We start from the raw sequence: 27,118 nt of genomic DNA on the forward strand, positions 1-27,118 counted from the left end.
TTGCCAACTCGTTGGGAGATGACCTGGGATTCATACTCCCAGTATTTTTATTCTAATTTTGAGACAACCTTTCTAAATTGATGAGCGAATTTTTGCTGGTTAAGAACTATACTCGCAACGTATTTCTATATTGATTTCTTAATTGGCTGACTTTCGCCACCCATCAGGGATTCTCGAGCAGTGATGGGATCCAAGGACAGTAATGACTCCATGGTGGCAATTCAGTTGACCATTGATTTGAAGCCCAATTTGCCAAGTTTGTTATTTGCATCAAAATTCATCCTATCTCTTTGTTCCATGTGTGATTTTTGCATCAGAATTCATTCTTATGCCTTGATGAGGTAACCACTCAATAGTTTGTTAGCACTTAGCAGTGGAATCTTTCCATGTCTCCTCCGAATGTAACTGATTCTGATTCTTTCCAAGTCTGGGATGTTTTAAGCAATGAAGAGGTGGTTGAGATAGTATCTTCGGCACCAACACGGTCATCAGCTGCAAGGATTCTGGTAGATGCTGCAGCCCGGGAGTGGAAACTTAAGTATCCAACTTCAAAGATGGACGACTGCGCCGTGGTCTGCCTATTTTTGGATGGTAAAATGGACACAGAATTTGACTATGACGAACAAGGCTTCTCTTCTGCAATCCTTCAGAGCAATCATTTTGGAAACCTGGTCGAGTCATGACTATACTTTGATGTCATATGTGAAATTCTTATTTGTTATATTAATATTTTGAGTCACATATTTTAGAAAACTTAAAGTGATTAATTGAAATAACTTGTCTTTTAACTTTTATTGAGTGTCAAAATTAAATATGAAATTGCATTTACTGATATCATATCAATGTTCTGCAGTGCACAACGTTTAAATGCCCTAGGTGATGAGTCTAAATTGCTTCCTTTTTGGTGACAGGTAATTTATTTCATTCTAGCCAACTACTCTGCTAATTAGGAACACTGAGTGATTTTCTATGTCTAGGCAAAGATTTCCTGCTTAAAGTGACTCTTTCTGGTGTCTTTTTGTTTTATCCTGCTAAAATGCTTATGTTACCAAATTCTTTGGAACAATTATATGTTGGAAGTGCTCATTGATAATAAGGTGGATCTGTGGAAAAATTTTCTGTTCAATTTCTTCCATGTTTATTTTGTACTTATTATTGTTATATTACTAACTAATAAGTGTATGGTCTTGTTCTTACAATTAGACCCATACTTACTCCCAATAGTCCAAGGCTGGAGGAGAAGAAAACATTGGAGAGGGAGCTAGCAAGGGCAAAAATGGACTTGGTATAGTTTTAGTATGATTCGGTTGAGGACTATGATGATGATGAGGATGAAGATGACACTGAAGACTATAACTGATAGTTTTAATATGGTTGAATAATATACTGGAAATTATAGTTGATCAATACACTTTGTTTATGTTTTGAATTATATTGACTTGCTTGTTTATAGTACTTTTCTTTTAGTTTGATAATACGATGAATTTGTTTATTTTTTGAAATATTATAAATATTCGAATACAAATTAGATAAAAATTTGTATTAAATTTATATTTATTTTGTATGAAAACAAGTTTATTTTGTAATTAGAAAAATAAAAAAAATCTATTTTACCTTACTTACGGATTTACAGACAGATTTTATGTCTGTAACCAAATTGTGAGTTGATTTTCCAAAGTTCAAATTACAGACGAAAAATCTGTCGGAAAATTCGTCTGTAATTACAGACGTAATTACAAACGAAAAATCCATCTGAAAATTTGTGTGTAATTATAGACAGAAAATCCATATGAAAATCCGTCTGTAATTACAGACGGAAAATCCGTCCGTCAGAAAGTTCGTCGCCTTCGGGAAATGGATGGAGAATTTACAGAGGAAAAATCCGTCAGTAACTAGTAAAAATCCGTCGATAATTTTCCAACGGAAAAAAATCCGTCGGTAAATAATTTTCGACGGGGCTTTTACAGAGGGACAAAATCCGTCAGTAATTTCGTCGGTAACCAAAAATTCGTCTATAATAAAGAGTAAATCTATCTGTAAATCTGTTTGTATTAATCCATTTTTTAGTTGTGACGGGTTTAGCAGTTACCAACTTAGTCCATCTATTAGTAATGATATAGGATGCTGCTACGTTTAAACCTTTATCTTTCAGTAAAAAAAGAATGTGCCCTACAAAAAAATGCTTTCAGCTTCAAACATTTTAGACGAACAACGTGTTACATGATTAGATAGATAATAAGTAACTTGCCGATGCTTACAAACTTCGCTGCCACTATCTACAATGCTCTCAAGTACTAAAAACAGTAACTTTTCGTCCTGCTCTTTTGTCTCTTCAATTCCACAATCCACATAAGCACTCCATAATTCTATTTGAAATATATAAATATTTTCATGCGTATAAATTTTCATACCATGCTTTTCTGTATCTTTGTGCAATTTCAATTCAGGTCTAGAATGAAGAGCAATATTATTTGCCAACTTTTTTATTCCTTTGACACTCTATAGCAGAATCAAATCTCATTCAAAATTCTACTAAATTAAGGTGATTAATCAAATAGTTTCCAAAAAATAAATTTTTGCTCTCAAATCTAAAAATAATTCTCAACATTCTTGTCAGGAAGACATCTAAAAAATAAGCTCGTATCCAAATGTTTTGTACATTTTATGATAATCAACCATTTGTTTCCAAGTTAAAATCACTAATGATTTTTATGTATCTGAGTTCAAATTCTTTTAGAGGCTCTAAATTTCAGATACAAGACTTGAATCTGCTATTAAATTCAATATTGGCATTTAAATTAACACCTACCTTTTCAAAATTTTTTTTAGAATATGGTACATGCAAAATCTATGGCAAGAACCTTCAAAAACATCACTTATTGCAATCTTCAGTCCTGGATCTTAATCATTTATGATTACATTAGGCTTGCGTTCTTCCATTGCTTTCAAAAATGTATCAAATAGCCATGTAAATGACTCCTTTTTTTTGTGAGCTAACAAAGCAGCACAAAAGTTATACTCTGTTTATGATGATTAACACCAGTAAACGGAACAAATATCATATCATACTTATTTGTACCATATGTTGTGCCAAATGAAACTATATCTCTAAATAAATAGTAATTTTTTCTACAAATACCATTCGCCCAAAATAAATTCTTAAGCTTTCCTTCTTTGATAAGCTCACAATCATAATAAAATGAATTATTCATCTCATGCTTATTTTTTAAATTGTCAATACACATTTGAGCATTAACATCTATTATCAAAGTTTTCAAATCTCTTGAATAATTTTGGAGGTCTCTTTGTGTGAATCCTATATTATCATAACTCCCAACCTACTCTTTCAATAATTGGTAAGCTTTTGAAGATCCTATATTTGCTCTGTTATACGATGTAAATCCCGGATAATTAGCAACTAATTAATTAATAAATTAATTATTATTTAAAAAAATTAAAAAAATTTGATAGTTTAAAAAAGTAAAAATAATTGTTTCTAGTATTAAATATATTAGTAACTTATATATTTACTTTAATAAAATAAATATATGTGATTTAATATATCTAATTTTAGTAATTATCTCTCTAATAATATTTTATTAATAAAATCCATCCTTATAACTCCAGAAAGGTGCCACGGTTCACCTCATATAACAGCCACCTCCTCCTATATATATACACGTTCATTATATTAAATCCATTCATATATACAAGGTTCTGAGAACTAGACCGATCATCGAACCGCTTTAATTATTGGTTTATTAGTTTATTAGTTCAATCGGTCTAATCGTAGTCTAACCGAAAAAATTATTTTAAAATAAAATAATATATAAATTTTAAATATATATCCTAAAATATAATTATAGCCTTTGATAAAGATCTTCCTACCAATCCAGTTCTTTTGGTATAGCTTTGTGGTATAATTATAGCTTTGTGTTATAATTATACCAATTCAGAATTAGGCTACATATACTATATTCAAGGAGAAATCTTATGCTTGTACAATTTAACAACACATAATCCATCTGACATAAAGCTAAGCAAGGACTCAAGAATTGTTTATTCTGGACAAAAGGGGATCATAAACAACTGATTTTGTGAAAGTTCAATGAATAAACAAACAAACTACAATAATATGCATTATGCAATGCCATAAACAAACCAATGATGAAGGGTTCCTCTCTTCAAGCTTGTGGGGGACTAGAATCAATCAACAGGGTAGCTGTTGGGATAATCTTCCTTCTTAATTCTTATATACCTCAAACAATTTCCTACGAAATGAAAACTGAGCACAAAATAAGGCCTTAAAACAAAAACAAAACAACACTCACAGTGCCAGAAATCAGAACATTCACACAGTCAGAAATCAAGAATAATCAGCACAATATACTAAAAAGAGCTAGAAATCAAGAACAATCAGCAACTAAAATTAAAATATAGCAACAAATAATCACCCTAAATACTAAAATCGATAAATCTATCAATAAAAATTCAAAAACAGTTTATTCAAAAGTTAAAAAACACTCAAACAGCAGCAGCAAGTACCAAACAGCAACAAGTAATCCCTAATCATACTAAACCTGAAATTTCAACAGCAACAAGTAATCCCTAATCACACTAAACCTGAAATTTTAACAAACATTATAAACAACAACAAGTAATTCCTAATCCCTAAACAAAATTTCCAATAATGATTTCATTTTTATTTTTAGCAGCAGCAAGAAAATTTTAACAAAAATTTCAGGAATCAAAGAAAGAGCAGCAGCACAAAATCAGCAAAAACTATCAATTTCACAATTTCACATTAAAAATCAACAAACAGAGGCTCTGGGGAGAGAAGACGGAGACACGAACAAAACAGACAGAGACACTAACCTTTGATGGAGGCACGGACGGCGACCAGGGAGACGACGGCTACCGGGGAGATGACGGCGAGCGGCGATACGGCAGCAAGTTGCTTCAAGCCAACAAAACAAAGAAGCCACGGAGGTCAGACGGATGACAGGAAAGCAGGACGCCGAGCTACAAGAGAGGGCCAGGCCACGGACTGCGGCAGAACCATTGCAAAATGCAGAGAGAGCCTAGGGTTTTGGTTTGGTGAGTTAAGATGAAGAGCCGAAGAGGACCTGCCAAGTTACTAGGTTCCGGACAGGGGGAAGAGGAAGAAGTGGCAGTGCTGAGGACCTGGGAACGGCGGCGGCGCTGAGAACCTGGGAACGGCGGCGACGATGGAGGGCTAGGGTTCATTTGCTTCAGAGTTCTCCACGGAGTGAGTAGTGAAATGAATAAATGATTGGGGGAAGGGGGGTTGGGTGGAGTGGATCCATTTTTCTTAATTAAAAAACGGCGTTGTTTTATCTGAACCGGCCGATTACCGGTCCGGCCCAACCGACAAATTTTCGGCCGGTTCGACGGTTTTTCAGCGATTTTTTCTCAAACGGTTATTGATGGAGGACCGGACCGCTTGCATTGTCGGTTCCCGGTTGAATCGGTTTGACCGACCGGTCCGGTCTAATTTTCAGAACCTTGCACATATATATATATACTACTTGTTTTAAAATCCTCAATACTTCTTTATATATATATATAGATAGATAGATACATTCATATACATATTTTATAAAACAAAGAAAGATAGACCGTGGGTGGGAGAGAAAGGAACCGTAAAAGCTTATGAATTTTCGTTTCGATTTTTTAAAATTTGTAACTCCAATAAAAAATCTAATCTGGTAAGAGTGTTCGTATCTTCCTCCTCTACGTGTTGGTGTCACTTTTGATCAGTGGAAGTCAACGGTGGCATAGCTCCCCTACTCCTTGAGTTCGGCCAACTGGAGTTCTAGGAGGCACAGACGATTTCAGACGTTTTATTCTTCAACGGCTCGGTCAGAGAGCTTCTCTAGAGTTTCGAGTATTTCGATTTTGTACGAAGGTAGGAGATTTCATGTTAAAATTAACTGTTTTAATTTATGAATGCCATGAAAAGCTAGTTGATATTTGTAAATAATTTATGATTGTTTGGAATGACTGAATGATAATTTTGAATTGCATTTGTGACTGAATGTGATGAATATGTATTTGATTTCTTGATTATTTAAGAATGCTGAGAATTCTGATTGTTGAGTTGGAAAGTCGATTTGATTTGTTGGTATTGAACTGAGATTTGAAAATGATTTCTGATTTTGGAAATGTTTGAAAAGAGGTTGAGAATGGTTCGGTTGGGACCCGAAAGAGGTGGCAAAGTCCGAGTTTTAGGGGAGATCTTGTTGAAATTTTATTATGAAACTTAAGACTTTGTTTGAAATATTTAGAAAAAGGTTGAACTTGAGAAATTGTATTATTTGGCTTTTGATTTATTAAGAAAAGATTTACGTTTGGGTTTGATTTATTAAGAAAGACTTTATGTTTTGAGTTTGATTGTCGTCCTCCCAAAAGTCTCGAGACCCTACCGTGAGATTTATTTAATAAATGATTCTTTTAAAGAGGTTTAAATCTGAAATGGTTTTGAAGTTGGGTTGGAAAATCATGGTTAAGAAAGAACTGGTTTTTGTATGAAAGAAGAACTTGTTGTAAGTAAAGTGGTTTTGGAGGTTTGGAAAAGTTATAAAAGGAGGTGTTGGTTTTAAATAAAAATGACTTAAATCCAGTTTATTAAGTAAAGGGACCTCTGTCATAGAAGAGTAGAGAGCAGTGACTGAAAAGATATTGAGTGTTGTTGGGCCTTAGTGTCAAGTGTCTAGTGAGGACGGTGATACGTAACGCTCACTTGACACAATAGAGGCGGCTCAGTGAGGACGGCGATACGTAACGCTCACTGGAGGCCGTGGGCTTTATGTGTGAATGATTGTGTGGGGATGCCCGTGTGTATGGAATGGCTTCTAGGAGAAAGTGGCACATGCTTCAGCTGGAAAATCAGCGCCTGCAAGTACTTGCAGAGGTCATGTTCGGCATACTTCAGCTGGAGAATCAGCGCCTGCAAGAAGTAGAAACTTGCAGAGGTTATGCCGCGGGAATGCCTTATCTGACTTGCGAGTCGGATTGCGTCGGGTGCGAGTCGAAACCGACAAATGAGCTCATTACCTGCGATAGGACTAGACATGCATCATCATTGTTTTCACATTTGCATTTGATTGTGCTTGCTTATCTTGTCTTTCTATGATTGTGCTGTTTGTCTTATTGCTATTTGTTTGCTTGTTGATCTGTTTCCTATACTATTAGTTTGTGTATTGAGGTAACTGAGAACTGAGGCTGTGATTGAGATTTGCCTTAAGTTCAGAAATTTAAAGAAGGTAATTAATTATATAAAATAATAGTAAAAAGTATTTTCAAAAGGTTTAATAAAAATATAGTTTTATTAACTTAATTATTTGCATTTTATTTCATTACTTTTACGGCATTCCCATTCCCTACTGAGAACGCGTGGTTTGTTCTCACCCCAAAATCTTCCACCCTTTCAGTGACACAGGTTCAAAGACTCAGTTTGAAGTTGCGGGCGATTATTAGTCTTATTTGAGTTAAGTTTATGTGTTGAGTCACTTTCCTAGAATTCCCTCGCCTTTGTTAGTTAAGATTTTATTTTATACAGAGGGATAGGAGTTGTATCTGAGTTTCATTTGAATTCTTTTGTATGATATTTATTATTCTTACTAACTATGTGACTAGTATTGCTTGGAGATCTTTGATATATGATTTTAATTAATAGAAATAAAATTTTTCGACATTTTCTTAAAAATTGAAACGCAAAATCGAACTAAAGGCTCAGTATTAAATAGTAAATACGGAAAACAGGTCAGTAATGCCTCACTTTTTGTACGATCATGACGTGCTAAAAGTTAGAGTGTTACATTATAGTATCAGAGCAGTTCTTTCCCGTTAGAGCCTTGGGAGTGAATTGATTATGCTTCACTGCATACTCTGAGTGTTTGTCATGTAATAAGACTTGTCCTAATGACAAGAGTTTGAGTTTTAGATGCATGTCTGTCTATTAATTAATGCTGTTAGTCAATCGTTGCATTTCTCCTGGTATTAGGTCTGGCCAACTTAATACTGATGATTGTTGTATACGAAAACACTAACGGATTGTTATAGGCAAATAGAGTTCATAGGTTATGCGAATCACGGGGGTTCTGGGAATGTTAGAGGTTATTTTCACGGTTAACTCGGTCTTGAATCGCAATTCCTGTTTGAATAATGTGACTTAGTACTCCGTCCATTCTTTTATAATTGCATTGAAGTCCTTTGTTCGGATTTCTTTCATGGAAAGAGATTTTCTTAATCTTTCCAATCCTATTCCTTTGTATCCTTGCTCGATTTTGTTTTTAAATATCTGTTTGACTCTTCTGGACTATCTCTTTTGTTGTTGTTTACAGTTCTTTTCATGAATCTTGTACTCTTTGATATAATCTTGAATTTATTCTAAACACAACAAAACGGTTCTCAAATCAGCTTGTAGTTTCTACTTCACATTACACTTTTTTCTTATATTCAAATCATACGAATTCCTGGTATTTAAAAACTATATATGCAAAAAAAAAAATTTTGCTTTTTCCTAGCTAAATGTGTTCAAAAGTAATGCCAATTTAAATTTCTTCCATCTTATATCAATTTTCGAGGACGAAAATTTTTATAAATGGGATAGGATGTAAACCCCGGATAATTAGTAACTAATTAATTAATTAATTATTATTTAAAAAAATTAAAAAAATTTTAATAATTTAAAAAAATAAAATTAATTGTTTTTAGTATTAAATATATTAATAACTTATATATTTACTTTAATAAAATAAATATATGTAATTTAATATATCTAATTTTAGTAATTATCTCTCTAATATTATTTTATTAATAAAATCCATACTTATAACTCCAAAAACGTGCCACGGTTCACCTCATATAACAGCCACCTCCTCCTATATATATACACATTCATTATATTAAATCCATTCATATATATAAACTACTTACTACTTGTTTTAAAATCCTCATATATATATATATAACAAAGAAAGAGAGACCGTGGGAGGGAGAGAAAGGAACCGTAAAAGCTTATGAATTTTCGGCTTTAATTTTTTGAAATCCGTATCTCCAATAAAAAATCTAATTCAATAAAAGTGTTCGTATCTTCCTCTTCTACGTGTTGGTATCACTTTTGATTGGTAAAAATCAACGGTGGCATAGCTCCCCTACTCTTTGAGTTCAGCCAACTGGAGTTCTAGGAGGCACAGACGATTTCAGACGTTTTCTTCTTCAACGGCTCGGTCAGAAGGCTTCTCCGGAGTTTCGAGTATTTCGATTTCGTACGAAGATAGGAGATTTCATGTTGAAATTAACTGTTTTAATTTATGAATGTCGTGAAAGTCTAATAGATATTTGCAAATAATTTATGATTGTTTGGAATGACTGAATGATAATTTTGAATTGTATTTGTGACTGAATGTGATGAATATGTATTTGATTTCTTGATTGTTTAAGAATGCTGAGAATTCTGATTGTTGAGTTGGAAATTCGATTTGATTTGTTGGTATTGAACTGAGATTTGAAAATGATTTTTGATTTTGAAAATGTTTGAAAAGTGGTTGAGAATGGTTCAGCTGGGACCTGAAAGAGGTGGCAAAGTCCGAGTTTTAGGGGAGATCATGTCAAAATTTTATTATGAAACTTAAGACTTTGTTTGAAATATTTAGAAAAAGGTTGAACTTGAGAAATTATATAATTTGGCTTTTGATTTATTAAGAAAAGATTTACGTTTGGGTTTGATTTATTAAGAAAGACTTTATGTTTTGAGTTTGATTGTCGTCCTCCGTAAAGTCTCGAAACCCTGCCGTGAGATTTATTTAATAAATGATTCTTTTAAAGAGGTTTAAATCTGAAATGGTTTTGAAGTTGGGTTGGAAAATTATGGTTAAGAAAGAACTAGTTTTTGTATGAAAGAAGAACTTGTTGTAAGTAAAGTGGTTTTGGAGGTTTGGAAAAGTTATAAAGAGAGATGTTGGTTTTAAATAAAAATGACTTGAATCCGATTTATTAAGTAAAGGGACCTCTGTCATAGAAGAGTAGAGAGCAGTAACTGAAAAGATATTAAATGTTGTTGGACCTTAGTGCCATGTGTCTAGTGAAGACGGCGATACGTAAAGCTCATATATATATATATGGCCTTCATGAAATTGACTAACTTCATATTTTTCTTCCGAATTTCTCTTAAAAATAATTCTTGCTTCACATCCTTCTCTTGTGAGTGTTCTTTTTCTATCTTTGGACAAACTTTTTTATCAATTACTAATCCAGCTTGAACTACTTTTTTTTCACTTTAAAACCTTCTTTTGAGCAAAGAATATATTTTCATTGAACACTTTGTTTATCTTTTGTTTTAGTTGAATTGTAGATACTAAAACCAACCGCATGTGCATACTTTTTGTAAAATTCTTCTCCATCTTCAGTCGTATCAAAGACCATGCCAATCTTCGGTTTCAATTGATCTTCACATTCTAGAATCCATTTTTCTAATGTGTTTAATGTATCATTTAAGCTATTTGAACACATATCTGAATCAATTTCATTGTCTTGAATTTTCATTAAAATATACCTAAAAAATAAATTGAATTATTTTTAATATTTGTAAAAAGGACTTAAATTTAATTAATTTTACATAAATTTTATAAAATAAAAAATTAGAGTTATATAATTAAAAAAAACGTACATAATTAAAAAATTATATACAAACAATGCTTTAAAGAAATCGTACTAATATAGAAATATTTTATTTTTGAGGTCACATTCATTCACACTATGAATAGAAAAAGACACATGCAACTATGTTTACTTTGAATATGAATAGAGAGCGACGACAACAACTCAGAGACCAGAGGGAACCGCAACAACAACAACGTAGGGAGGAGTTGTGGCAACAATGAGACCAATGATGCAAACAGTGTAGAGAGGAGCGATGAAAGTGACGATCATAAGGAGGAGCGATAACGGTGAAGAGAACAGTGAAGAAAACAATGCAACAAGAAGATGTTTAAAAATTAGGGATTTGATTTTTGGTATCCAATGCAAGAAGAGCACACAGTGGAAAGAGAAAATGATGTGAGAGAAAGAGTAGTAATCTAGTTTTTAAAACAAGTTTAATCTTGGCCATTAAATTCAATCCAATGATAATAATTGTATTCTCATATTCCCATATAAAAATCTATTATCACTATATATATCCCACAGATATTGAATACGGGCAAATAAACTCAATTTAAGTACTAAACAAAATTTTTAATTTTATCAAAGGCAACATTAGATTAGCACAACATTAAAAAATTTGCATGTAAACTTATTCAGATTATATTCGATTGAACCGCCGCTAAATTAAATAATATAGCGGTAGTTTAGTTTTAACTGCTGCTAAACGCAATAGGCTTGGCAGCACAATTTTTTTCTGCCGCTAAACATAGTTTTTTGTAGCGGTATTTACTGAACTGCCACTAAAATCCCGGCAGCATAACAATGAGCCAGTGATGGCATGTTTTGCAGCGTTGACTGCCGTTATTTCTTTTTGCAATGGGCTTTGGTAACCGTAAAAAAATTTTTGCTGCTATCTACTGGAATTCTTATAGTAGTACTTCACCATTATCTTACAATTTTAGTTTTTGTATTGCTTATTTGACAATAATAAAAATATATTTTTTAAAAATTTACTTATCCTTAATCTGTTATTTTAATTTTTTTAGAGAAAATTCAACTTCTCTCCTTTGAGAGATGCTAAAAGGACACTTTCTTCCTCTCTATTTGTAAAATATATATTCTCCTCCCTTTTAATTTTTAAAAAACCTCCTCTTTAATCCATTTTAAATTTTTTGTATTAACTAATGTTAACTCTATCCATTTTTCAAGAAAAATAAATTATTTTTTTACAAAAATACCCTTTAGTAAAAATTTTATTTTTTTTGTCATTAAATTTTGCTTACCAAAATACCTTTTAATAAATTATTCTTTTATTGATTAAATTGTATTTTTACCGAAATATTTTTTTAAAAAAATTTAATAATTGAATTATTTTTTTCTAAGATACCCTTCAATAATTTTTTAATTATTAAATTGTGATTTTACCAAAATTTTCGTTAAAAATTATTTTTATTTTACTATTAATTTTTTATATTAATATATATTATTTTAACATTAAATAAAAAAATTTTGCCACTATTAATATGTATAACAATTAATATATATTGATATCGAAAAATAATCTTACTAAAAATTTTTTATTTAATGTTGAAATAATATATATTGATATCGAAAAATTAATAATAAAATATAAAAATAATTGTTAACGAATATTTTAGTAAAATCACAATTTAATAATTAAAAAATTATTAAAATATATCTTAAAAAATAATTTAGTTATTAATTTTTTTAAAAATATTTTGTTAAAAATACAATTTAATTAATAAAAAAATAATTTATTAAAGAGTATTTTGGTAAGAAAAATTTAATGACAAAAAAGAAGGGTATTTTTGTAAAAAATAAATTATTTTTTCTTGAAAAATAGATAAAGTTAATATTAGTTAATACAAAAAATTTAAAATAGATTAAAAATGAGTTTTTTTAAAAGTTATAAAAGAAGAGAATATACATTTTATAAATAAAGGGAAGAAAAGTATCATTTTAGCATCTCTCAAAAAAAAGAATGGAGTGAAATTTTTTATTTTTTTTATTTAATATCTTTCCATAGAATACAACCGAATCAACTCTTAATATGTGTAATAATATAGTTTCCTATACATATATAACTTGATTAAGCCTACTCTAGTCTAATTATGCTATTCTATTCTCTAATTATTATATATGTTAGCTTACGAAAGAGACTACAAGATCAGAGGAAGATAGATTTTCGTGTCCTAATAAAGCAACAGATAAATCACGAAATATGTTCTTAGAGATTCGGCGGGGTCCATGATTAAAAATAATATTAAAATATAAAAAAGAAAAAGTAAAATTATAGGAATGAAGCATGTGAACATACATTACAATTACATCTATTACATGTAGTATTTAGTTGGTTTTAGGTTTGAATTGGTTTTGTTTTGCGTAGTACGTGAGAAATGGATCAGTAACTACTGTTGATGAATGGTGAGTAACAGCCACGTCAACTTTATAGAATAATGATTTAAGTTGAATTGTTTGTCCTTTAATGCAAATGGTTGTACTATAGTTGTGTAGGTTTACTATTATTATTATAGCAATAAATATGAACACACACGAATCTTTCCAAAGATTTGTGACCACTTGATGATAGTGACAGAGTACATGCACCAGCAAATAGGACAAACATGCCTTCCTATGCAAAAACCAAACAGAACCCATAAGTGTATTGTAAGTCTAATCTAATGTCTTAGTATTGTTGTGTTTGTGTATGTGTTTTGTATAGATAATATACTTTTTATAATGTTATCCAATTCCAAATCCACTAATTTGATTTACATATATCTTCATGACTTTATGCATTTATTCATGTAATTGCTTTTTCTATTGCTCTTTACCAATTCTGATTCTATCTAAACAACTATGTAAACATCCTCTCGAAAAATATTAATAATTTTTTTTACCTATGATACCTTTCGAAGACTAACAGATCAACAATTACTATAAATCTGAATTTTATTTAAGAATTTATTATTTATTAATAAATTATTACGTATATAAAGTAAAATTTAAATTTCTAACATTTATTCAAATTAGTTTCCAAAAACATTAATCTGAGTTGTTCCAATAAAAAAAAAATACATTCATTTATTTAGCGGATTTAATTTCACGTTTTAAGAAGGCAGATTTTTGTCTGCTACTTAATTATGTAACGAATTTTATGTTAGAAAGGTAACCTTATTCAAATGAAGATCGTTAATATCTAACTTTTAAAACATGAATTTTATATCAAGCATATGAAAGTTTGATCAACAGATAAGATAAAGAACCTGGGTATCCTTAAACTAATAGACTTACACAATCTATATATATTATCAATTATTACAAAAACAAAATCTGGAAAAATGTTGATTAAGCCTACTTATAATTGGAGAAAAAGTAATAACAAGTATAAACACAATAAGGGCCATATATATACATATACATATGCCTATCTAGCTAGAGCTTAAGAGATAAATCAAGATGCTTATTATTCTTGATCATTATATTGTCTTCTTGATTAGTCTTCAAATGATGAGTAGTCCTAGTAACAAGATAAGCTGTGATTTCTTCATTATCTGCTGCAGAATTGAGCATGTTCTTGGCCACCTGGAATCTACCAACACTACTACTTCCAATGAGGGGAGGTGGTCTTCCAAACCCATTTGATATATGATGATGAACAAAAGAAGGTTTGTGAATCAAGGAGTGAGCTTGAATTCCAAGTGGTTTGTTTGCACAAGCACCGTAGAGAGGTAAAGATGCAATACTAGCATATCTATGATGATGTTGAAGAAAAGGGATCATAAATGGTGAGGATCCTAATAACCTATTCTGACCTCTCTTTGCAATTGATCTCTCTCTCTTGTGAGCATTTTGGTGTCCTCCAAGAGCTTGTGAACTGTAGAATTTCCTCTGGCAGTAGTTGCAAGAGAACACTCTTTGATCAGAACCTGCACAACACGTGTTGTTGTTGTTGTTGTTGTTATTGTTCTCTTCAATTGAAGTAGTTTTTGAGGAATTATCCATGTCCAAACACGTGATGAGGCTCAACTCTGTGCTGCACTCATCATCATCATGGACATTCAGATTCAGATCCAACAAAGTAGTATCTACTTGCTCTTGCTGATGCTCCTTTTGACCTTCTTGTGAACTCTGCCATGGTTTGTTGCTTGCAATTTTATCACACCGATGATGAGGTTGAGGTTGTTGTTGTGTATCCATTGTTGGAATAGGTTAAGAAATGTAAACTTAATTGATTCTCAAACACCTTTAAATGGATAACACACACACTCACTTTATTCCTTTCATATTCTTTAATGAAAAATTATTATTATTACTATAAATGAGTAATTCTAAAGTTGAGTAGTGGAAAGGGTAACAAGAACTAACATAGTATAGTTTTGTTTGTAGGAAGAGAATTGATGGGAGATGGTGGTTTACAAAACATTACACACAACTTTTGACTTTGATAAAGAAAGTCCAGTACTCAACCATGTGGCTATGGCTGTATAGATGGAGACTCGTGCAATTGTATATTTGTATTTGTACTTTCATACATATTGGTCCCACATCAATTAAGTTTATGTGTTTTGGCTTCATTCGCCTGCATCAACTAAGGACCACAAGAACAACAAGAAGCTATGATGCACATCATGCGCATGCACCTTCATTGATCATCACTATCATCGTATAATAATATGAATATAATAAGGAAACAAATTATACCCAAACATTGTAATGTCATTACCGTAGAGCACCCTGTCCCCAGCTGTTGTTACATCGCTCATTAGGTGCGGTTTTTTTTCTCACTTTCTGTTTAAGTGGGAAATTGCCCAATAAAATGATGAAGTGAAACACTAACTTAATCATTACTAGCTATAGTAAAGACCTTTCAATGACATCCATTAGGCAGCGTTTATTTTGCTATCCATCAAGATCTGAATCCAGTAATATATGTCATTGTTTGATTATTAAAACACTGAATTTTATTAAATATGAGAACCACAAAACACAAAAGTTGCTGGTCCTATACTTTCTCTATAAAAATATATAAAATATATATTTTTAGTATATCTTTTTAAAGTTACGACATTGAAACACATCTAATGAGACACAAATTTTTTTATTTTTATCCCATATTATTTTTTAAAATTCCTTATCCTTAACCTAAACATAATCTCCTTACCCTTTTCTCTTTCTCTCTTTTTCTTCTTCCTTCCGTAATGGTATATTTGTATATTCTTGTGTCTGTGTTTTTTTGTGATTTTTATTTTAATAAATTAAATAAATATTTTATTTACTAAAATAAATAATTTTAAATTTTATTACAAAAATACATTATTTATCCTTATTTTGTTTATATTATAAATAAGATAATTTTTAATGTAAGATATGTGTATTTTTTTAATGAGAAATGTTATTTGTACAACAAAATCAATTACTAAAATCAGCCACCAATATATTTATGTATAAATACATGTGTGGTTTAATTTATTTTCAATGTATATTTGTAAACGAGATATATATATTTGTAAATATAAAAATATATTTTTTGAAAATAATAAAAAATATTAATAATTTAAATTAGACCAAAATCTTAAAAATAGAATATTAATAATAGAAAAGATGGACGGTTTTATATATAGGAAAGATGGGCAATTTTTAAAATGGAACACTATTAACACATTTAGTTCTCCCAAAGGTTGAAATAAGTGAAAGAGTAACATTTAAATTGTCTATTGTTAATAGGGTTACCTTTTTTCTAACCACCCACCATTAACACTATTACTTCTTCCACTACTTCTATCCACCGCCCATTATTATATACTTTTAAATTTTTTATGTATTCTCTTGAATATTAATATATATAATTTAAAATATATATAATTTTTTATGTACTCTCATACAATAAATGAAATTTGAAATATATAATTTAAATTTAAAAATTAATACCCAAAAGAGTACATAAAAAAATTTAGAAGTATATAATAATGGTAGTGGAAGAAGCAATAGTGTTAATAGTTAGAAAAAAAAATATCGTACTAATAGTGGGCAGTTTAACGTGCTACTTATGTGCTTTCACTTATTTCAATGATAGAGAGAAATAAACGTGGTAACAATGTTCTAGTTTTAAAACCATCCATCCTCTCTAATTATATAAAATTGTCTATCTTCTCTATTATTTAAAATGTTTTATTTTTAAGAGTTTGGTCCAATTTAAATTATTAATATTTTTTATTATTTTTTAAAAATTATATTTTTATATATACAAATACATATATTTCATTTAGAGAGATAATTTTTAATATATCTCGTTTACGGTGTAAACGAAATAAGAATAAATAACATATTTTCGTAATAAATTTTAAAATTATTTATTTCAATAAACAAAATATTTATTTAATTTATTAAAATAAAAAATCCTATTTTTTTTGTGTGTGTATATTTAGATCGCTGTTTTTCTGTCCGAAATATGCCAACCAAATGCTAGCTGCCTTGTGTTCGAACATATAAAAATAAATAACATGAAAATATTAAATATTAAATATGTTCTTCAGCTAGGGTTTTCTTCACAAGTCAGCTTCTTGAATCTAGAGCTAGCTGAAGTCTTTCTTCTTCTTTCTTCCATCAGCCCTAAAAATCATAAATTTGAAATCAGAGACAAGTAATATAATTTTCTTGAAACCAGATCCTCATTGAACTTGATAAATCTAAACCCTTAATCTTGTGCTTTAGCTCCAAGAAACAATTTTACCCATTGATTTACAATAGAGAAAATTTGCCTCTATTTTTCTCCATATTTCCCGAAATGGTAGTGAAGAGAGAAGAAAATATCATCAAACAATTTTTTTGCATGTAAATAGAAACAAATTATCTTTTTCTTCTGATTGTGTTTTGATTAGACATTTGCTTTTCTTTCTTCTGATTTGGTCCCTAATGAGAGGTAGGGCCACTTTTTCTTCTTAAAAGTATGGTGATAGAATGAGAAAGTGAGTTCCTCTTTCTTTTCTGGGTATTACCTGAAGCAACATAGCATTCCATCTTAGGGTTTGCTTTCTTTTCTCTTTGGTTCTTCACGTGGGTGAAAGAGAAGAGTGGAGAGATGATGGATTCGATAGTTCTGTTTTGGTTCATATGAAATTTGAGTTTCATTACATAGTCACCAATATAAGTGAATGGGCTTGGATCACCAATTGGGCTTATGAAGGTAGTATCAATTATATTCAACCACTTATTCCTTGAAGCATATTGGTGTACGTGGACCTAAGAGTATGATTTGTATTTGGAACAAACTTAATTTTTTCTTTCTTTCTTGTTTTGGTCAGATTGCTTGCTTTTCTTTATATTGTGCTGGTTGTTCTCTTTATTTGGGCTGCATATTAAAGAGTGACTTGGGCCTACAACCATTCATACACACATCACAAATACAATTGAGTTTTTAATCTAAACATCAAATATTTCTCAACATCAATATTATTAATTTTTCAAACTCAACAGTGTCCTCCTTGATGACAAAAATAATATATGAGGTAGTAATTAAAGGAATTGAAATAGAGGTTCAGAGACGTCCCTTTGATGATACCAGATTAACCTAATATGCGCCCCCTCTCTTTCATAAGGGTTGCTCCCCTTTAATGTATGCTTATCGCTTAACCTGAGGACACAGACAATAATACCAACAAAAAAATCTAATGTATATGCATGCTTATCTACAATTCCATAGTTGCATAAAAGCATAATAATCCATACATGTAAATATTGTAAACTATTAAAAATTATCTTGTATGACAGCATGGTAAGCAATAATTCAGCAGCACAAGTATAAGTACGACATAATTGAAAGCACATAATTGTTCATGAAGTTCAAATGACTTAAAGTCAAACAAGTTTTCTTTTGACTCAGAAAACAAAAGTAACCACATGTGTAATAAGATTCAAGCATGGTTCATGTCCTTTTCTACACTTCAAAATTCAAATCACTCATTTCTTATCCAACAAATATTTCTTTGACCTGCGAAACAAAACTCTCAAACAAGACATTAGCACAATTAAAATAGAAGTTGCAGTTTTTCAAAAAATTGAAATGATGATAATGAGAAATGTAAAAAGACATGCATAATGCATGAATAGGTTTGCAATTGCAGCAAGTTAAAAGTGTTCTTGAAAAGACAAAGATTTGGAAAAGAAAGTTTTTTTTTAAGAAATAAATTTAAGTGCAGTAAAGACAAAGGTTTGAAAAAGATTTTCCATTTTATAACAAAACCAGTGAGACCCACTTGAAATAATTCAGAACTAGAGACCAGATGCAACGTTCTAAGATGAAAGTTCTTCCTCTGTCCAAAAATGTCTCTTTTCGACCTGAGAGACAAACCTCAAACAGCACATTAGCAAAGTTAAAACAAAGAATCATAACTCAAAATGCCTAAACTTGTCCTTAATTTACAAAACCTATCTTCAGCCAAATGTTAAGTGAATATATCAGTCAATTGTTCCTCTGATTTAACAAATTGAATGCTTATATTTTTATTTTGAACATGTTTCCTAATTGAGTAAAATCTCACTTCACTGTGTTTTGTTCTAGAGTGTAAAATATGATTTTTAGAAATATTAATAGTACTCATGTTATCAGAAAATAAGGAGATATTATCAGCATTCAATTTATAATCAGCTAATTATGTTTTCAACCACAACAATTGGGAACAACAAGAAGATGCAGCAATATATTCACCATACATTTAATGAACTATCTAGAAAATAGCATATACCAGAAGTACTTCTCCTATCCACTCTATCACCAGCAAAATCTGCATCACAGTACCCAACTACAAAAAATTTATTAGACTTAGGATACCATAAACCATAGTTAGATGTGCCATGTACATATCTAATGATTCTTTTTACTGCAGAAAGATGTGATTCTTTAGATTGTGATTGGAATCGAGAACAAACTCCAACACTTTACACAATATCAGGTTTAGATGATGTAAGATACATGAGAGAACTTATCATGCCTCTATATCTGGTCTCATCAACATCTTTCTCAGTTTCACCCTTTTTTAACTTTGAGTAAGGGTGCATAGGAGTGCCCATGGGTTTGGCATTTTCTATACCAAACTTCTTAACTAGTTTCTTGGCATACTTTTCTTGGTGAATAAAAGTTCCATTTAGAGTTTGTTTAATTTGAAGACTAAAAAAAAAGTTAAGTTCACCCATCATACTCATGTCAAATTCACTTGTCATGAGTTTACCAAAATCAGAACAAAGTGATTCATTGGATGAGCCAAAGATTATATCATCAACATAAATTTGAACTAGAATAAAAGAATCATTAGAATTCTTAATGAATAGAGTAGTGTTTGTGGTATCTCTTTGAAAATCGTTTTTCAAAAGGAAAGAACTAAGTCTTTCATACCAAACTCTAGGATCTTACCTTAAACCATAAAGTGCTTTGGAAAGCTTGAAAACATGATTTGAAAATTCTTTATTTTCAAAATCAGGGGGCTGTGCCACATACACTTCTCTATCAATCATACCATTTAAGAAAGCACATTTCACATCCATTTGGAAATGTTTAAAACCACAATGGGCAACATAAGCAAGGAGAAGTCTTATACCTTCTATTCGGGACACAAGAGCAAATGATTCATCAAAATCTATCCATTCCTCTTGATCATATCCTTGTGCCACCAATCTAGCTTTGTTTCTTGCTATGCTTCCATCCTCATTCAGTTTGTTCCTAAAAATTCATTTAGTATCCGTCACTTTCTTTTCAATTAGATCCGGTACAAGAGTCCACACTTAACTCTTCTCAAATTGCTATAGCTCTTCCTCCATGGCTTTGACCCAAGAAGGATAACCTAGAGTTTCTTTGACAGTTTGAGGTTCAATTTAAGAGAGAAGTGCCAAATTGTTTTCTTCCGATACTCTTCTTGTTGAGGATCTTGTAGCGACACCTTGAGAGGGATCTCCAGTGATGAATTCTTGAGGATAGTTCTTTAGAAATATTCATTCACTGGACGTTGGTAATTTAGGAACAGATTCAGCATGAGATGGTTCAGTTTGGTTGACATTCCCAAGAATTTCATCAGTTGTAGGAGATAAAATCATATTGTCTCCTACAGAATCATCTGCATCAGCTGAGACAAGGACAAATTGCACAGATTCAGATTGGTCTTGATTAAAGGCTTCACTCATGTTATTTTTCACTTGATTTCCTGCATCACAATCTTCTGAAATACTTGGAATAGTATTAGAATCACAAAATATAACATGTATGAATTTCTCAATGATTTTAGTCTCTTGATGATAAACTCTATAGGTTTTGCTAGTTGTGGAATAACCAACAAAAATACATTCATAGGCCTTTGGATCAAATTTTTCTAAATTATTTTTGGTATTTGAAATAAAGCACTTGCATCCAAAGATACGAAAATATTTTAGATTTGGTGGATTTTCTTTCCACGGTTCATAAGGAGTTTTCTTTAAAAACTTCCTAATTATGGTTCTATTAAAAATGTAGCATGCCGTATTCACGGCTTTAACTCAAAGAAACTTAGGAACTTCACTTTCACATAACATGGCCCTTGCCATTTCTTTAAGACTTCAATTCCTTCTCTCAACAACACCATTTTGTTGTGGGGTTCTTGGACAAGTAAATTTATGTGAAATTCTAAGTTCATCACAAAATGATTCAAAAATTTGATTTTCAAACTCTTTACCATGATCACTTCTAATAGAGGCAATCTTTAAATCCTTTTCATTTTGAATTCTTTTGCAAAATACTTCAAAGGATGAAAAAACATCATTTTTTATGTACTAGAAAAAGAACCCAACTAAATCTTGTATAGTCATCCACAATTACTAAACTATAATGTTTACCACACAAACTTTGAGTTCTAGTTGGACCAAAGAGATCAATATGTAGCAATTCAAGGGGTCTTTTAGTAGAAATATCTTTCTTTGGTTTAAAAGAACTTTTTGTTTGTTTTTCCATTTGACATGCATCACAAGTAATGTCTTTGTCAAACCTTATTTTAGGAAGATCTTTTACTAAATCCTTTTTAACAAGCTTGTTAATCTGAAACATGCTAGCATCGCCTAATCTTTTGTGCCATAGCCACTTTTCAGAATCTTTTGAGTGAAAATAAGCTACATTTTGACTCTTTAACTCGTCAAGAGTGAGTCCATACACATTATCACACTGTTTAGCTACAAATAATACTTCATTTGATTTTTCACACACAACTTGGCATTCTAATTTTTTGAAAATAACTAAATAACCAAGATTACATAGTTCACTTATGCTCAAAAGATTATGTTTCAGTCCATCAACTAAGAAAACATTATCAATGAAGGTAGAAAGATTTATACCCACTTTTTTAATTGCAATTATTTTTCCTTTACCGTCATCTCCAAAGGTCACAAATCCACCATCATAGTTGTTGAGACTGACAAAGAAGGTAGACTTTTCGGTCATGTGCCTAGAACAGCCGCTGTCCAAGTACCATAGATCTTTCTTCCTCTTAGACGCTAGACAAATCTGCAATCATTCTTAAATGACCTTAGGTATCCAAACAAGTTTGGATCCTTTGAAATTGATCCATCTTGATTGCTCAAGTTCATTAAAATCACAAACAACCTTGTATGTTTTATTTTTCACAATTCTTTTGTTAATAAAACATTGAGGGAAAGAATGATCATTTTTATTGCAATTAGAACAATGATTTTTTATTGCATAATGCTGAAAGTGATTAATATTATGATGCTGAAATTGATTAAGGTTATGAAAATTTTGTTTTTGAAAATGATGTATTTCTTTTGATGAACCGGTTCCTAACATTTGCACCTTTTTTTGCGACATAGCTCAAATCAGAATTTTTTGACACAAAACTGTTTGTTGTAGATGAGGTACTTTGTCAAAATTGGTTTTTCAAAAGCAGCATTATTGTTAGAAAAATAACCCAGATCATAATTTTTTAACACAGATTTGGTTTTTGATGATGATGCGTTTATATCAAAATGTGGTATTTCATAACCAGCATCATTTTCAGCAAAATACCCAAGACCAGAATTATCAATTGAGGATTTTATTTTTGAGGTTGATGCCTTGGTCTTGTTAAATAATTTTTCAAAAACTGCATCATCCTTTGTCACATAACCCAAACCAGATTTTTCAAATAATGGTTTTTGATTAGCAAGTAATTTATCCAAGTTGCTGGAACTGTGTGCAAATTTTGCTAAATCATTATTCAATCTTTTAATCGTTTCATTTAATCTTTCATCTTCTGTAATCAGTTCTTGTGAAGCGTCAACCGTGTGGTTTCCTTTGAATTTTTCAATTTCATATTTTAAAAAACTATATTCTTCAACAAGATTAATATCACATTCAGTTTCCTTCACTTTCTCTTTCATAAATTTATTTTCAGCTTTCAGAACTTCATTTTCATATTTACATTTATTGTATTTATTCATCAGTTTTTTAGAATGGTGAGAGAGATCATCAATAATAACATGTAAATCTTCAATAGACAAGTCAAAATAATTTACCTCATCTAATTGATCAGTACCAGCCATAAAACAGATTTGTGCTTCATGTTCAGAGTCTTCATCCTCATCCAAATCATTCTCTAGATCCTCCCAAGATACCATGAGCACTCTCTTCTTTTCTTTCTTCACCTTGTCCTCTTTCTTGAGCTTTGGATAGTTAAACTTGAAGTGTCCTACCTTATTGCAGTGATGGCAAGTGACCTTGCTGAGATCCTTCTTTTGCTCCTTTGAACTTGATCCCTTGTACTTGCCTTTGCTCCTCATTAGCCTTCTTAATCTCCTAGCAAAACGACACGCTTGTCATCCAAAAAACTGTCACTTGAATCACTCTTCCTAGATTCAACTTTTGATTTTAGGGCCACTCCTTTTTTCTTTGTGTCTTGGCTGGTGTATGTGGCTTCATATGTTAAGAGTTTTCCTCTCAACTTATCATAGGTTAAAGGACTCAGGTTGTTGCTCTTGGCTAGGACAGTAGCTTTAGTTTTTCACTCTTTTGTAAGACTTCTAAGGACCTTCCTCACTAGAGTTTGTTCAGTATGGGTCATGCCCATGGCATCTAGGCTGTTTATGATGATTGAGAATCTCTCAAACATCTCATCAATACTTTCTCCATCCTTCATGGTAAATATTTCATACTCTTTTCGCAGCATATCAATCCTTATTTCTATGACTTGTTTGATGCCTTCATGTGTGACTTGGAGTTTCTCTCTGATTTCTTTTGCCGTTTTGCATCTAGACACCATTCGATACTACTCAAAGCTGATACCATAGTGCATCAAGTTAATAGCTTTTGGATTCAGCTTTACTTTCTTTTTGTCATCATCATTTCATTCGGCTTCCTCCTTTGGAGTCACCGCTCCATCAGCACTTGTCTTTGTAGGGATTTCAGGACCATTCACCACTATCTTCCATATGTTGTAGTCAATTGATTAAATGAAGATCCGTATCCTTTATTTCCAGTAAGCATAGTTCTTCCCATTGAAGACGGGAGGCCTGTTGTTTGACTGACCCTCTATTAGAGTGTAGGCCACAGTGGTTGCATCCATGTTGTTCGCCATTGGACCTTTCCTCCAAGCTGTGAAACTTGATTCTTGAGACCTAGCTATTGATACCAATTGAAGGTTCTTGATGGCCTAGAGAAGCGGGTTGAATCTATGGCCTTCTTTTAAGTTAATTGATTAACCCTTAAAACCAAGAAATAAAACTTTGCTTCTGTTTGTCTGCATGATGGATTATGCAGGAGACAATTTAGTTTTGTCTCATAAATTACAGAGAGACAAAAATAGTGTAGAGAAGAAGAAGATGGCACCAGCATATATCCTGGTTCAGTTGCTTTGTCCAATGTAACCGTTGGTGGAATTTTAACTATACTTTCAAGTGTTACAGACACCAATTCCCTAGGACTCAAAATAATCCTATCTGGGACCAACAAAACTTCAACATAAGCTTGATTTGGCTAGGAAACATCCTAGACTCTCAATAAGTGCTTACCCAATTTAGCAAGGGATACATCAGATACAAGATGCAAAACAAAAATACAAACAAATAGAAATATGAAATCAACTTTGGCTTTTCTCTCCAAGTTCCTCTCTTTTTCCTTTCTCTGTATTTGACATTTTTCAAATGCCTCACCTTTATGCCTTTTTCACTCAAGAGAAAACAGAGAAAGAGAAACATTGAAATAGAAATATAAAAAGTAAACCATGAAGGAGATGATGATTCACAGCCTTGAATCCTATAAGAAGAACCAACTTCAGTATTCTCTGAGAAAACTCTCCATCTTGGTGGAATATTCCTTTGGTGTAGAAACACTGTCCAAAATATTGAACTCTCACAAGGAAGCTCTCTATAAAACTCAGATTCTAGTTCTCTCTCATTGCTTGCAATTTGAAGTGATTTTCCTATTTGTATAAGCTCTGTTCTTCAGCTAGAGTTTTCTTCACAAGTCAGCTTCTTGAATCTAGAGCTAGCTGAGGTATTTCTTTTCTTTCTTCCATCAGCCCCAAAAATTAGGGATTTAAAATCAGAGGCAAGGAATATAATTTTCTTGAAAATAGATCCTCAATAAACTTGATAAATCCAAACCCTTAATCTTGTGCTTTGGCTCCAAGAAATAATTTTATATATTGATTTACAACAGAGGAAAGTTGCCTCCGTTTTTCTCCTTATTTTCCAAAATGGTAGTAAAGAGGGAAGAAGATATTATCAAACGATTTTATTGCATGTAAATGGAAACAAATTACTTTTTCTTCTGATTGTATTTTGATTAGACATTTACTTTTCTTTCTTCTGATTTGGTGCCTAATGAGAGGTAGGGCAACTTTTTCTTCTTAGATGTATGGTGATAGAATGAGAAAGGGAGTTCCTCTTTCTTCGTTGGGTATTACCCGAAGCAACATAGCATTCCATCTTAGGGTTTGCTTTCCTTTTTCTTTGGTTCTTCACGTGGGAGAAAGAGAAGAGAGGAGAGAGAATAGATTTGGTGGTTCTGTTTTGATTCATATGGAATTTGAGTTCCATTACTTAGTTAGCCACCAATATAAGTGAGTGGGCTTAGATCACCAATTGGGCTTATGAAGGTAGTATCAATTATATTCAGCCATTTATTCCTTGAAGCATATTGGTGTATGCGGGCATGAGAGTATGATTTGTATTTGGGCCAAACTTGATTTTTTCTTTCTTCCTTGTTTTGGTCAGATTGCTTGCTTTTCTTTATATTGTGCTTGTGCTGATAGTTCTCTTTATTTGGGCGGCATATTAAAGAGTGACTTGGGCCTACAACCATTCACACACACATCACAAATACAATTGGGCTTTCAACCCAAACACCAAATGTTTGTCACCATCAATATTATTAATTATTTAAACTCAACACATCAGACTCAACCTGACACGTCAGACGGAGAACTGTTTGCCAATCGATAGCAGGGGCCTATCTGTCTATTTTTCTTGATATATGGGGACATGATTGAGATTTAAGTATGATTAAGGTCCACTATATCTCATGAAAAAAATGATAGGTCGAAAAGGATATTTATCTTATAAATTAAACAATTAAAAGTTCATTAAATTGGAAAGAGAGAGATGGGGGTGGGGGGCTTAGGGTTTAGGGTTTAGGGTTTAGGGTTTAGGGAAATAAGTAGAGTTGTAATAGCCAATAGGACCCAAAAGGACCAGGTTCGACAACTCCGAGTTTGTGGACCAAAGTGGTTGTTCGACAATGAGCTAGGGTCTATCTAGGTTGGTCGATTGTCAGCAATGATAATAGATTGAAATCAGTCAAGTGATATCGACTTAAAGGTAAGTGAACAAGTGGTTAGTTGCATGTAACAGAGGCAATTATAGTATCTAATCGACAGCCATTTTGTCGATCGATTGAGATAAATTGATAGATGATTGTCAGTCTATTAGTTGTCAGGTGTCTAGTTGAGGATGATTGGTCATCGATTGTAGTCAGTCAATTGGTAGTTCACCAATTGGTGCTCCTAACGAGCAGCCAAAGTCTATTGGTTGACTGGCTCCTATGACAGTAGGTCAATCGGTGATCGGTCTGTGTCGTGTGGTTGATGGTCAGTGGGCGACATATTTAATGATCAGTGGATCGTTGAGTTGGGGACAGTCGACTAACATCGTCGACTTGTTTGTTCATCTAACCGCCTCTCCACCTCCTTTAAAATTATTCTCTTTTAATAATATAAAGGGAAAATTAATCATTTGTTTCTAATAATATATAGAAAAATTTTTAAATATTTTAAAATTTTTAATTATTAATTTTAATTAAGATATTATATATATTTTATAATTAAAATCAACAATTAAAATTATTGAAATACCAATATTTTAGATTTAAAATTCTTCCTAATATATAATACGAAGAGAAAGAGATAGATAGGAAAGGAGGAGT

General features: G+C 31.7%; 1 protein-coding gene across 1 annotated transcript; it reads right to left on the reverse strand.

Annotated features, from left to right (window-relative positions):
- Positions 1 to 13,944: 13,944 nt before the first annotated feature.
- LOC107621568 (zinc finger protein 1) lies at positions 13,945 to 15,144 on the reverse strand. The gene has a single exon (XM_016323599.3). It carries the CDS (start codon positions 14,887 to 14,889, stop codon positions 14,125 to 14,127), a length of 765 nt encoding a protein of 254 aa, XP_016179085.1. The 5' UTR covers positions 14,890 to 15,144; the 3' UTR covers positions 13,945 to 14,124.
- Positions 15,145 to 27,118: the final 11,974 nt, after the last annotated feature.

The sequence above is a fragment of the Arachis ipaensis genome, chromosome B10 (assembly GCF_059453495.1).
Source record: "Arachis ipaensis isolate K30076 ecotype BB chromosome B10, ASM5945349v1, whole genome shotgun sequence".
NCBI classification, from domain to species: Eukaryota; Viridiplantae; Streptophyta; class Magnoliopsida; order Fabales; family Fabaceae; genus Arachis; species Arachis ipaensis.

Excerpts from the sequence above, each read along its gene's own strand:
- LOC107621568 (XM_016323599.3), bottom strand. The coding sequence starts at position 14,889 with ATGGATACACAACAACAACCTCAACCTCATCATCGGTGTGATAAAATT.